The sequence below is a fragment of the Cyrtonyx montezumae genome, unplaced genomic scaffold (assembly GCF_038088225.1).
Source record: "Cyrtonyx montezumae isolate F1298 unplaced genomic scaffold, pur_monq_1.0 scaffold_5, whole genome shotgun sequence".
NCBI classification, from domain to species: domain Eukaryota; kingdom Metazoa; phylum Chordata; class Aves; order Galliformes; family Odontophoridae; genus Cyrtonyx; species Cyrtonyx montezumae.
This window is the reverse complement of record NW_027072056.1, coordinates 12034446-12047558: the sequence shown is the minus strand read 5'-3', so window position 1 is coordinate 12047558 and position 13113 is coordinate 12034446. Positions and strand designations below refer to the sequence as shown.

The following is a 13113-nucleotide window of genomic DNA, read 5'->3' as shown; positions in this document are numbered from 1 at the left end:
ACACTAGATAACTGGAGGAACTTTCAGTGTAACGAACAGACCCAAGGGATGTGACCTGGTACAGATTAGAGAGTTCAGCAACTCCGAGTTGGACACTTGAGGTCATGCTGCCTTCTTCAGGCAGGAGAAAGTAGGAAAATTCCAGCAGGAACTGAACGCTGGGGCAGCAGTGTTTTATTTCTGTTGAGGGATGCTGAGATACTTCCCCCAGCTGGCCCTGCCAGCCCCATGATCCACAGAGCTCCTTTCCAAACTGAACTACTCAATGATTCTGTGGCTTCACTCCTTTTCCCTTATAAAACTTCATCTGCCTACAAGCTAGGAAGACTGCACTATACATATAAACACGTAGGTCAGAGCACTGTTTTTTCTTTTTTTTCAAATCCTCAAACAAAGTCCAGCACTTCAGACAAAAACACTGCTGGAGCCTGAGCTGCTCAGAGCTTTGTCCTTCCACACTTTCTTGCTGAAATTGTTGCCCCGATCAAAGCTCAGTTGCCATGAGCATCTCACCCATGGGAGATCACGGTGCCTCGGCAGCAGCAGCCAACTGTTCCATCACCAGCAGCTCCAGGATCACTGCAGAAACACACAGAGCAGGGGCACAGCTGCAGTGCTATGGTGCTGCCCTCCCACTGCAAGCAGCCAGGCTTCAACCCTCTCCCACCTGAGGAGATAATAAACAGCACAGAAGGGGGAAAAATGAGCTCCACCCAATTCTAGTCACCTCGGAAATGGACAGAGGAATGCCAAGCGCCAGTGGACAAAATCGTGGGAAAAGCACTCCTGGAAGTCCAGACACAGCAATACGTGTCTTCCCTCTGCTTCCAAAGAAAACAGTGGAAAATGTATTCCTGTTGCCCATCCTTTGGTGAAGCACTGCTGCAAAGCAAACTCCTGACACAAGGAATCTCCCTTCCGCAACCGCAGCGCTGCAGAGGCCTCTCCTCTCCCCTGACTTTAACACAGCCTGTTTATCTGTTGCTAATTTTGTGCTTCACTATTTATTTGTGGAGCAGCTTTCAGTAAATCCTTGTAGCTAAATCTGGCCAAGTTCACAGAGAACATTAAGAAAAGTAAGTTCAGTTTCCTGCACGATCACATATTTTATAAACACATCTCACACTGAGGAAGGACCTCTTCAATTGGCTCACCAGTGAACAACTGCCACGGCCTCAATTTCTCTTTTCTTTGCCACCTTCTGGTGCAGCAATCCCATAAGAGCAGGGTCATAGCAGCTTGGTGGCTGTGCAGGACACACGGAGGAGAGCTCAGGCTCCCCCCACAGCGGCTCCCAGGGGTCCTCACCGGGGCAGCAGCAGGGCACGGCACGGGCAGGTGCTGCGAGCCCTTTGTGCAGCCTTGCTGCCCGCTTGCCCCTCGCGGCTCCACGCAGCGCCGTGCTGTGGAGCTCCAGCTCCACCTGCTGCTCGCTGCCGGCACGGCTCGCGTCTGGGACCCGCGCACGCAGCCAGCGCTCTCAAGCCAGTTCAGAGCACAGGCCCGGTGACACCGTGCCATCGCGCTCCGAGGACTTGGGACAGCCCACGCCTGCCCTCAGCACAGCACGGAAAGTCCCGTGCAGATGCTGTCCCGCACACGCTGCCGTGTGCACCCCAAAGCACTCCTGCTCTCACTGCCCACACGCTGCGCGGAGGCTGCAGACGGCTGCTGCACTCCCCAGATAGTTTTCTAAGTACCCGATACTGCAAACGTGCCTAAGGAGTTCTGAGAACTGGGCTGTTACCTCCCCTGAGGGAAGGTTTTCTGATTCCTTCCCTCTAGCAGAGATTCTGCCTGATCCCAGCTCTGCCAGGAGGGCTGGGCTCGCCAAGGACAGCCCCTCCCCGCAAAGAAACAGCACAGCTCGGAGCTCAGCAGCCCTGCCCCGCAGCTCTGGCCGCTCTGCGGGCACTCAGCCCTGCGTCTGCCCCGGGAAAGCAGCGTAAATATCAGGAGAGAGCCCTGCGAGCACCAGAAGACGCCAGGAGAGGCCTCAGGGTGCGGATGGTCGCTGCTGCAGCCACCAGAGACGCTGGCAGGAGCGGCCGGCGCTGAGTCCAGCCAACATTAAGGGCAACGCTCCCGCAGCGCCCGACGCCTCAGCACGGCCACGGCCGCAGCGGGGCGGGCGGTCCCGCTCCCCTCCCCTTCCTCCCCGTCCCGCACCGCACCTGGTGCCGGAAGGCGGCGCCGCGCAGCGCGTCCCGCAGCATTCCCTGCGCGATGTCCCTGCCGGGGCCGTCGGTGACGAGGTGGAGGTGCAGCGCGTCCCCGCGGCGCGGCGTGCCGTGCCGCAGCATGGAGCGCAGCGCGGTCTCGGCCTTGGCGCGCAGCGCGGGGTTGCGCTCCGCTTTGGTGAACATCATCAGGACGTGCAGCGCGCGGCCCGCCTCTCCTCCGGCCGCCGTCCTCTGGCGCCGGGCCGGGCCGGGCCCTGGCGGCGTGGCGCGGAGGCGGCGGGTGGCGCTGGAGAAGGTCTCCCCGCCGCCGCCCAGGTAGTAGAAGGCGCACACGGCCACGGCCGCCGCCAGCGCCAGCGCGCACGGCTGCGAGCGCGCCCAGCCCATCCCGCCGCTACGCGCCGCGCGCCGCCATGCTGCGGCTCCGCCACGCCCCGCGCCGCCAGGCGGCGCTGCCGCCACGAGCCCGCGGCTACGGCGAGCGGCCACGCGCGGCTCATCGGGCCCGAGTGCCGCGCCCACCGCTAGCGCCGACGCTGAGGCTCCCGGTAGCGGAAGGCGGGGTTCCCGTCCGTACCGAGGGCTGGAAGCGCCGCAGCCCCCGCTGGGTTTATCGTCGCTCTTTGTTCTTCAGTGAGGCAGTTTTCCTTAAAAGAGCGGTGATTCGGAGGACGCGTGCTAACGTCGCTGCAAGTCGGGCAGTGCTCCTTTCCTGCCGGAGGCGCCGATGCGTGGAAGGTCAAGATGCGTTTTCTACAGCTGCTTCAGCTCAACGTGGAAAGGGTAAAATATACAACTCCAGGGAGTGGAAAAAGCGCTATTAAATACAGGATCCTTAACGTATGCATTGCACCTGACCTGAAAACTGGGATTTATAATGGACTTCCTAGTGTACCTAAAAAGATCAGGGAACAAAGCTGTGGGATCAGAAGTGGTGCACCTAATCCCTGATCCCCTGAAACTCCTGAAAAAGAGCCATATGACCTAAAGATCAGAAATGTTTCTGTCCCTTCAGCATGAACGGTCTGATAGCGAGACCCCACGTAACAGTCTGATACTGCAGAATGCAAATGGATCTGCAGAGCTATGGGAATGAAGCCTGTGTTGTTGGGAAATTATCCTGCAAAGTTTGACAGATTTTGTGGCTGGGGAGGAAAATACCCGTGTGGATTGGGTGTCTCAGCAGCAAGGAGACAGAGATTATGCCACTAAGCTGTAGGGAGCTTTACTTTACAGGCAATCACACTGAACACTGCCTGTCATGTAGGCAGCAAAGGACACAAATCTTCAGAGAGAGAGAAAATGTTTGAAGTGTACACTATACACAGCCGTATCTTACACGGTCCTTCTGTACATAAGGCATTTAACTTCCTCTAAAACCTAACTAAGCATCCACTGCTGTTAAATTCAGACAAGGAGGTACATTATCATTTCATAGGCAATTATTTTAAAAGGTTAAGAATCATCTGTGAGTAGTATTTTCTAAGAAGTCACTTATTATTCAGCTAAACACACCCCTGAAGTGAGCAGGATCTGCTTTTCCTGGCATAATCAGACCACACATTAAGCAAAAACTGCTTTTAAGATTCTTTTGCTTGGAATACTTATTGCTCACTTCTCAGCTGCTATTAACTTTTCATCAAGAATCATCCAGATTAAATGCACTGCTAACCATTTTCTGAGAAATGATAAATACGTGAAGAGCCTTGTTAAATATTAACATGATAGGAAGTTTAATTTTACCATAATCTACAATAATTCTTTGCCCAGTTTTGGTTATTAAGCCTGCTTGGAGAAAAACCCATTCATTTCCTACACACCCTTGAACAGAAGGTTAGCAGGGTGCTGTGGCTAACAGGACTACAAAAAACTCACACGGATGTTGTAACTAAAAATTCTCCTCAAGTTTTCCTTAGGGTAAATACAGCATGAAGAACTGCATCTGCTGCTTCGTGGCTTCAGGTGATGATGATCTAGGCACTACCTAACCTGATACATAAGCACATACCTACAGACACCATTTATGCATGCAGATCAGCAGAGTGGAGCTCACTGAGAAAAGCAATTTGTGCTGCTGTGCTCAATACATCTGGAGACTGTGCCCATTTGTTACTCTGCAAAAATGCATAGCAGAATTCCTGTTTTCTGCTGTTAATGTTAGCTTAGACAAATATAGGATGGCTGTATTACGTATGGAGTTTTCTATGCGCTGCTTAGGGCTAGCAGTGAGAACAGCAAAGATAAAAGGTGACAAAGGACCTTTGCATGATTGTTCTACACAAACATCTTCAGCTTTTCCAGTTTTTATTTTAATGTCTCAATTTTCATGTTCAGATGTCAAAATACTGACAAAACCCACATGATGTCCAGCAGGATTACATTTATTTTTCCTCATGAAAGGTTCCAAGTGCTCATTTAAAAGTTACTTCCTTCACAGCAAGTCTCAATTTTAGAAAGGGAAATTAAAAAAAGAAAAAAAAAAGAAAAATTAACTACTCTTGGAAATTTGGTCCTTCAGGGTATATACCTATTGTGACTGACCTGCAGTCACCAGCATAAAGGCCAGCCTGGTGTTAAAGCTTCTGCTGCCGAAGAGCTTGGAAAAGGGAAAAGCTTCCACACCTTGTTATTAACAGCTTGCCTCTAAGCAGTGCCAGCGTAGGAACAAGAGAATCCTGTATGTTACAGGCCCACAGGCAGAAGGACAATTCAGCAAGTCATTACCTGATTTCCCTTCCCAAACAGTCCAAGAAAATGCAACCTAGACCTGCTCGTCAGAGGCGCATCTTTATGGCAATAGTGAGACAGGTGTCAGCAGAGGATACTGATGAGCAAAGCTGATGCAATCCTCTGCCCACCATACACAACACACACAGCTGTGCTCTGCTGACTTCACGTACGAGTAACAGATGAACTGGTACTTGCTAACAGGTACTATTCAGGTGCTATTTCTATACTGAGCTAGCTGGTATTCCTTTTTTTTTTTTTTAATAAACATATTTTTCAGCTGCTGAGGTATATGTACTGTACAACATAAAAACTTGTATACAATTCCCCAGCTACCACAATCTACAGCTACATTTAGAGTGGTCATTTTATCCAAACTAACAAAACATGTATAATTCATTATGAACTGTTAACGTAAAGACAACTTGCACTATAAGGAGCAGGTTCTTTGCCTTCTTGACACTTAAGGCTTCTGGGAATCTGACTGCTGGAACCGGTTTAGCTTCTCTGGATTATTTGATGCCATTTGAGAAAAGTCACGAAAAATGTCCTGATAAATTTCATCTCCTAAAAGAAAAGAAGAAAAGAAACTGTTAATTATCACAATGTTTGAAACATCACCCATCACTACACAAATGCCCTACCATGCTACCAATCACCATAAAAACATGTATTGATGGTGTAAAGACTGCTTATAGATGGAATGATGCTGATGTGAACTCTGAAACTGTTTAACTGCATGCACGTTCTGTAGAAGCAAATTAAACAAAGCCAAACTATACCTGAAACAGTCCCTCAAAGGCAGCCGCACAGAGGGAAGTCCAGAGTTAGAAAGGAAAAGTGCAAGCGTTTTAAAGCAATGTAAAACAAAAAATGTTTATTAGCTATTGAAGAATAAAAGTCAGTTTTGAAAGGTCTTGCTAACCAAGACTCCTCAGGAAGTTAGAATTACAATGTAAATGAAGCTTTGCTTGGAAACAGAGGTCAGAAGTCCAACAGCCAGACAGAACTCCCCAAGAAAAACAATTAGCAAGCAATACTATAAAAAGGAATCCTAAGTAATTAGGGAAATTGTTGGTCATAAAAGCTTTTCAACTACTACTTAAGCAAGTATAGATTTTTACTGCATCATTGGACATCCATTAATACCTCTAAGAGTAATGATACCTTTCTTCAACATTTTTCCATGTTTCTTCACCCTTTGTGTTTAGGAACAACCTGACAATGAGCATGGGTCTATTCTGGAGAAAGGGAGGGCAGCAATTTACATCTGCTGTGCCTCCCCTTCTCTCTCCAAATTGGAAAATCACATTCAAGAGTAATTTCTTCTTGCGTCATGGCCAGGTCACTCTTCTATTATTTTAAAGTGGTAGAAGAATTCTTGTTTGTTTGCTTGTTTGTTTTCCATTTGCTGCAACGTTTTGGGCCTTGAGTTCTCGTTCCATTTTAGAACATTAACCACACCCAATTGACTTCAAAGGGAACTAAATGCATAAAGCATTCAGTCCAGACAGGAAATATTCAGCCATCCAGATTTTCCTGTCTTCCCAAAGCAGATGTCCACGTGGGACAAGATCCCAGCATGACTGTTCCCTGCTGACAGCTTAATTAATATGACAAAGAAATCAACCTAACAGTATCTACCATCATAGAGGTTGAATGCGATTCTCAGCCCCTCCTTTCCCCCTCCCCCCACCCCCCACCAACACCAGGACTGCACAACAATCAGATTTCCACCACTCATTTCAAAAGGACAGTTTTCAAAAGGATTTCTTTTGTGTGTAAAAGATTGTACTACAGCGAGAAGTTACATTGCTTTTCAATCTTTTTAATGCACATTTCCAATTCTGCTTGGATTTTAAAGGACAAATTCAGTGCTACTCTACTAGGAATATCTAAGTCTAGCAAAATTCTCTTTTGGTTTTCAGGTTTAGTTTCATGTACGCCCCAGAGATGAAACAGGCACTGCACCAGAGAATAAGCACAGGATGAAAGAAGTTGAGATCCATCCAAAGATTGGGTTTGAGGAGCACAAATCAGAATCAAACTAGTATGATGCAAGAAACGAGGCTTTTAATACAGACATGGGTTCCAGTTGTGAACTAGTACTGTAGTTCAAGTTGCCATATTTAGTTCTCTTAAATAAACTTGAAAGAAAAAAGCTATTTTTGTAAGGTACGTTGTGGCTCTGTTTTTGACTATATTACATAACAAAAATATTACATACAAAAATAGAGTAAAATAAAGTGCCCCTTTAGTTTGTATGCTGCATTAAAATATTTAATGCTGTAAACCTTATTCTTTTAAAATCTTACTTTAAAGTTTAATTCTGGAAATTCCCTTTCCAAGCAATGTTTTCGCTAAAGTGCAGATTGTATGTACAAAAATACTGAAACACTGCTTTACCATTTAACACCAGAATAAATTAAAAGGCACACATGATACATTCAAGAAAAGATAGGAAGGATAGGAAGAAAGAGTAGCAGTACTAATATCAAATAGTTAGCAGGCATACTGCAGCACCAGAAGATGAGCACTCAAGTATTATACGAGAATCAGTACAATGGTGCATATGGCTTCTACCACCAGAAATGAGCATTTTATGGAACAAGCTAGTTTCAGCCAGTTCCCACTCTAAGGATATTATTCTGGAAGACCAATTATACCTTGCAAAGCAACACAGACATTCCCTAAGTAGCTCAAACCAGCCAGGTATATTAAACTCAGAACTGCTGACGCTATTGGCTACAATAGTAATTGCTTATCAACTGCATTACTGAAGCAGAGGAATATTCAGTTTGCTTCGTTGTGATGACAAGCTCTTACATCAATGTTTACCCTCGTATATCTCCCAGCAAACATACTTGTCTCAAAAATCCTTATCTTCTTTGAGGAACACAATTTTGGAAAAGAGGATTTTAAAAATAAGTGTAGTGCAGATAATTAAGCATGCCTGTGCAGAGAAAAAGACCTGCTCTGTCTACAGCCACGGGAAGGGAACATCCATCAGAACAGCTGAACTAGGTGATCCCCGAAGGTCCCTTCCAACTGAACTACTCTAACAGCAGAGAGGGGCTTTGTGCTTCCACTCACACAGTTGCATAATCCTAGCAGGCTAGCAGACATTAAGATGTAAAACATTCAAATACTTATTCACCTTTCTAGGAGACTTCAGCCAGTAAAGAATTGCTGCATCCAAAGAGACAGTCAGAACTTCTGGTTGGAACACTGGCTTGTACAGCTCACGGTCAGAGTTATAACAGCGACTCTACCGCTGCCCTCGCTCTGATTTGGGGCAAGCTTTAAGCCTTGTGCTGGCTCCACTTTCCATGATCAATCTTGCCCCTTTACAGCTATCAGAGATTGTCTGTGCAAAAATATCTGGACCAGACTGCATCAGCTGCAGTCTCCAGATTCTACTGCAACTGTTAACAGAGTCCAGGTATCTCTGATAAAAGACATACCACGCTTTTTCTTTTCTCTACTTATTTGAAGAATCTGTCCAGAACACCTTAAAACAATATAACAAGACAGACTCCCCTCATCTTCAGTTTAAAGACACAGACATTCATATTTTCATGTGCCAGAATTTCTTAGGAATTCAAGCCAAAGTAAGCCTTATAATATTTAGGAACCAACTTCGGCTTCTGTACAAACTACAGAAATACATTTTCTGCTTTATAGTAGTTCTAGATTTTCTCATGTCAATTGAGTGATCCAGAGTATTCATTTATGACTTAGAATATAACTTCTGAATCAAAGTATCATCTCTCCTAAAATAAATGCATTCCACTATTTGAAACCAGTACTCGTTATCTTTAACACTTAAAATAAAAACTAGGAGAATCAAAAATCCTCCAGTAGTTGTTATCTGCAGCCTATCAGCTTCACATTCAATGTGGGCAAGCAGCCAATACATGTTTTTCTTTCACATATGTAACCTGTTGCATTTTGAGTGGAGAATTCTTCCTCATCATGCTCATAACTGAGTATTCCAAAATTATTTGCTGCCGCACCAGAGAAAGCATGTAAACGTCTGGGTGGTCTTTACAGCTTTCACTGCCTTTATTTGAATTTTTCTAGGAATTTTGTTTAAAGATAATTTTGAAACACATCTGCTCTTCAGGAGTAGCTTAATGATAGGTGGAAGTTTTGGTCATTTGAAACCATTGATACGGGATGCTGGACACTCCACACGGCCCCTTGAATATATTCCAGCCCCACACTGGTAGGAGGCATAAGTGCATGGTCCTTATGAATCAATGACAAATACTAAGGCTTGATGAGAAGTGAGCCAAGAGTACTTGGCACTCAGCCTTAAAAAGGTTTTTCTACCACTACTGCCTGGGATAGCATATTTTTATGATCGCCTTGAATAACCTGACAATTAACCATGCATTCATTATTGATATCTGCATGAGATTAAATTAGGTACTTATGGAAGCATATCATAATAGAGGAAATGCCTTGCAGAAATGTCGTATCAGAACACATTATAAGTTGGGACTAAATGCCTGAGAATAAGTTGCACATGGTCAATAAGTGATGTTATTTTCTTGTGTGACTTGACTCAATTGCCTGATACATATGTGTTTTTAAAAAATTGAATGGTGAGAAGATATGCTTAGAAAAGTACATAATTAAGAATGCCTGTCTTATTTAAGATATTAACTAACAGAATATTTTTAAAAGGAAAATGTAACACTTTCAGAATTGTCTGGAGTTATTTTGAAATATTTGATACACATTATTGTATTGGCATAGAATTTTTTTTCTTAAAAAAAAAAAAAACATCAAGAGAAAAAAAGTTCATTCTAAAAGGAAGGAGAATGGTATCTTGAAGTAAGATGAATCTCTCAAGTGTTTCTGAGCAGCCTGGCTTAAAAGGCTGCCACTAAGTGTCAGATAAATCCTAACATTAACTTCAGTTTCAGAGAAATGTCAGTAGGAGAAAACCAAACAGCCAGCAGCAAAAAGGACTGGTAACAGTTGTACTAACAAACTACCTTAACTATGTGCTTTAAACACTCTTCTTTTAGGTCTCCTAAATAATCTGACAAAGCTGCACCATAACGAAGCTTTAACGTGTATATACTGTTTAAAAAAAACACTGTATGAAGCTATCTTAAATCTTCTTCAGACTCTAAGAATCTAGCTGTAAACTGATAAATTCCTGAATACATTTCTTATACTGCATCTCAGTATGGTTATTAGTAGAGTATTGACCTGGCTGTCCATAGAGGCCTTCAGATTCACGCATTTCTTCATTCATCCTTGCTAAACGCAGCCTGTGATTTGGGAAACAGAAAAAGAGCAAGGTCACTTGGAAAGAAGTGAAAAAAGACTGCAATTCAAAGACCTACAGCATGCTCTTCAACCTCACATTGAGGTCATCTACGGGTAATGCACTCAGTTTTATTGTGCTCACCCTGGTTTTATGCATAGGAACTTTGACATACCTTGCATTTTTAAATAGGAAGACTTGGACACCTAGTTAAAAATGAAACACAGAACTTACAATGTCACTATATCTGCATTTGCGGCTTCTACAGCTATACTCAATGGATCTTTCCCATCTTCATCAGTAGCATGCTGGTTTGCTCCCCGTTTTAGGAATAAACACACTTGCCTGTTTAGAGATACAATTTAAGAATAATTTCCACAACAATAAAGGAAGAAAGGCAAAAAAAAAAAAAAAAAAGGATGCAATATATCTTACTTAAAACACCAAAATCCTTTTGAACATATCAGAATAGCACTATTCATCCATAATAATAAGATACCAACAAACAATTAAGCAAAGCTTTTATCTATCTTTAAAAAAATATATATTAAGCAGTATTTAAACTGTCAAACCATGCTAATGCAGCTAAGAGTTGAACCCCTCAGAAAGTAGGCCTCTTCTTTCCTGTATCATCTGAGGTCACAGAACCATAAAACTTCACTTTTACTATAATAAAAGAGAAATACTGAGCAAGATAAATTAATACAGTAAGAATCCTTAGGTACAGATACTTGTTTTACCAAGTAGAAGCTCACCCCATTTTTCTTTGCTCTTTTTCATCTATATACCTGTATATATGCATACATGTGTAGGTAAATCACCTACATAAGCAGAGCATGATGACTAAGCTTAGACCTTAAACACTCTCAAGCTGTCAACTTAGCAATCTGCTCAGAATTCATGTATGCAAAGAGAACGTGTGCCACAGAACAGATTATGTCCTCATTTGAATTAAGTTGGCTCAAGGTTTCAGTTACAAGGTCTGGTTCCAACATAAAAATGTGATTTAGTACATTTCAAAATGAAATATCTGTGAGAGATCAAGCAGAAACAGCACTGGTCCTCACTCACCACTGTTTCTCACACTTGTTTCTCATTTTCATAGGAAACATGCTACATCACATGAGTCTTCCCCAGAAGCCCACATTATTTCAAAAGTAGTACCAAACATACATTTTTCCAGCGTGGACTGAAGTTTTTACAGGCATGCATTTTCCTAGGAGATGAGTGGGGAAGTGATGTTTTAAAATACTCTCATTACAGAAGTTTAAGGGAAAAAAAACAAACCTCTATGATCTGAAATATATTAAAACACCTGAATATATGGGGTAATTGAAGAAGCTTTGCATTAATTAAGACAGTAACTAGTAACTATTGTCATATTCTGGAACAATGAGGTACCCCGTGTGTCCTAGAACTGTGGCGTGGTGTAGGGGCCCTCTTCCTTTCATGTCCCTGATGTTCACATTGGCACCATTCTGCAGCAAGAATTCACAAGTAACCAACGAACCCTATGGAAGAAGAGCAAAAGAAACAATTTAGCACCAGATCTCTAGAATCAGAGTGAAAACCATCCTGCCTTCTTACCACTGAGTCTTATGGTAAAAGAAACTAAAGGGACTGCTTCCATATCACTACTGAATGCTACTAGGTGGTATAACCACAGAACAGCATCAACAAAAACAACCACACCAATACCAGGGAAAAATAGTTCAGAAAGAACTTTGTAAGAACTCTGTAAAAGCAATTTCAGAATCACATTATCATTCACAAGCAAAGCAAGTAGTTCAAAAGAAGCAGTGACACAGAAATATCCCTATTATTCCCTCTCTCCCCTCCTCCCACAGCAGTCAGGATGCTGTATGTCACATACCCCTCGCACTGCCTGAATGAGTGGAGTTGCTTTGTTTTCTTCCAGATTGACCCAATTTACTTCAGCTCCGTGGGCCAATGCTTCTGCCATATCTGGAAGATTCTTCTCAAAGGCAGCTCGATAAAGATGCAATCCTGGACTAAGCTGCCTGGAGTCACAGAACACAGAAGATTCTTGCTTGTCACCTTCTGAAAGAAATTTTTAAAAGAAAAAAGCTTGTCTGTAATCCCTGTTTTGTAAGGTACCTCCTGGAATTGTAGCCAAAACATCTCTGGCATGAGGTAGCTCAGGCTTCCCAGAAAGGTCTGCATTGGTGCCCCACTCTACCAGAAATCTTCACACATGCCTTTAGCTTATTCTAGCACTCAAGCATGGACACTTAGGAATTCTGCCCAGAAAACCTTCTCTTCATGTTACTGGTATTTCTGAATATCCTTCAATCTACCTATCCCATGTCATTTCTTAAAAAAATAATTATAACTAAGAAGTGCATCTTGTCTCAAACAGGATAACGAATATAACAAATTTCCTGCAGAGATGCAGTCACATAAATATATCTATTTGTGACAGTTCAATACAGCTGAATATATCAAGGCTAGTATCGTTTTGAGAGGTTTTTTTTAGGTATCTTCCTTACATATAAATGACTTGCTGGGGCTATAATCCTTTGGACTAAACCAAATCCATTTATCTCAACAACAGTTATACACAGTAAATTGTGGGAAGACATTTTATACATAAGCTTTCATGAGTTACTTCATAAGTGCTTCTACAATGCAGTCAGATCATTTAAGGCACATGCTGGTTGCCTACAAACCACAGCTGTGAACTCCTGTATTTAAAACGTACCTCAGAAGTGTGCTGTGATGTACAAGTATAAGCCTGCTTTATACTTAAATGCTTAGGATATTTTTATAAGCTACACTCTATATATCTGTTAGCCCAGGATACTAATATTAGATAATTTCATCAGTTTATAAAAGCTTCAGATATTTGGGGTAATGTTTAGAGGTATGTTTGCTTCCATATATGTAGTAAACAAAAAT

The 13113-nt window shown here is 43.1% G+C and overlaps 2 protein-coding genes across 3 annotated transcripts in view; both read right to left on the bottom strand.

The window, feature by feature from the left end:
- Nucleotides 1-2606, bottom strand: part of XXYLT1 (xyloside xylosyltransferase 1) — a 33336-nt gene extending 30730 nt beyond the window's left edge. Inside the window, exon 1 of the mRNA XM_065748109.1 lies at nucleotides 2175-2606. Coding sequence (XP_065604181.1) covers nucleotides 2175-2570 — 396 coding nt within the window. The 5' untranslated portion in view covers nucleotides 2571-2606. The remainder of the gene's footprint in view (nucleotides 1-2174) is intronic.
- A 2486-nt stretch (nucleotides 2607-5092) lies between these two features.
- Nucleotides 5093-13113, bottom strand: part of ACAP2 (ArfGAP with coiled-coil, ankyrin repeat and PH domains 2) — a 55426-nt gene continuing 47405 nt past the window's right edge. For both annotated transcript variants that reach the window (XM_065747835.1, XM_065747837.1), the window contains 5 exons: nucleotides 12068-12255; nucleotides 11596-11705; nucleotides 10429-10539; nucleotides 10137-10198; nucleotides 5093-5477 (listed from right to left, as the gene is read on the bottom strand). In XM_065747835.1, the coding sequence (XP_065603907.1) occupies nucleotides 5374-5477; nucleotides 10137-10198; nucleotides 10429-10539; nucleotides 11596-11705; nucleotides 12068-12255 (575 nt within the window). In that variant the 3' untranslated portion in view covers nucleotides 5093-5373. The remainder of the gene's footprint in view (nucleotides 5478-10136; nucleotides 10199-10428; nucleotides 10540-11595; nucleotides 11706-12067; nucleotides 12256-13113) is intronic.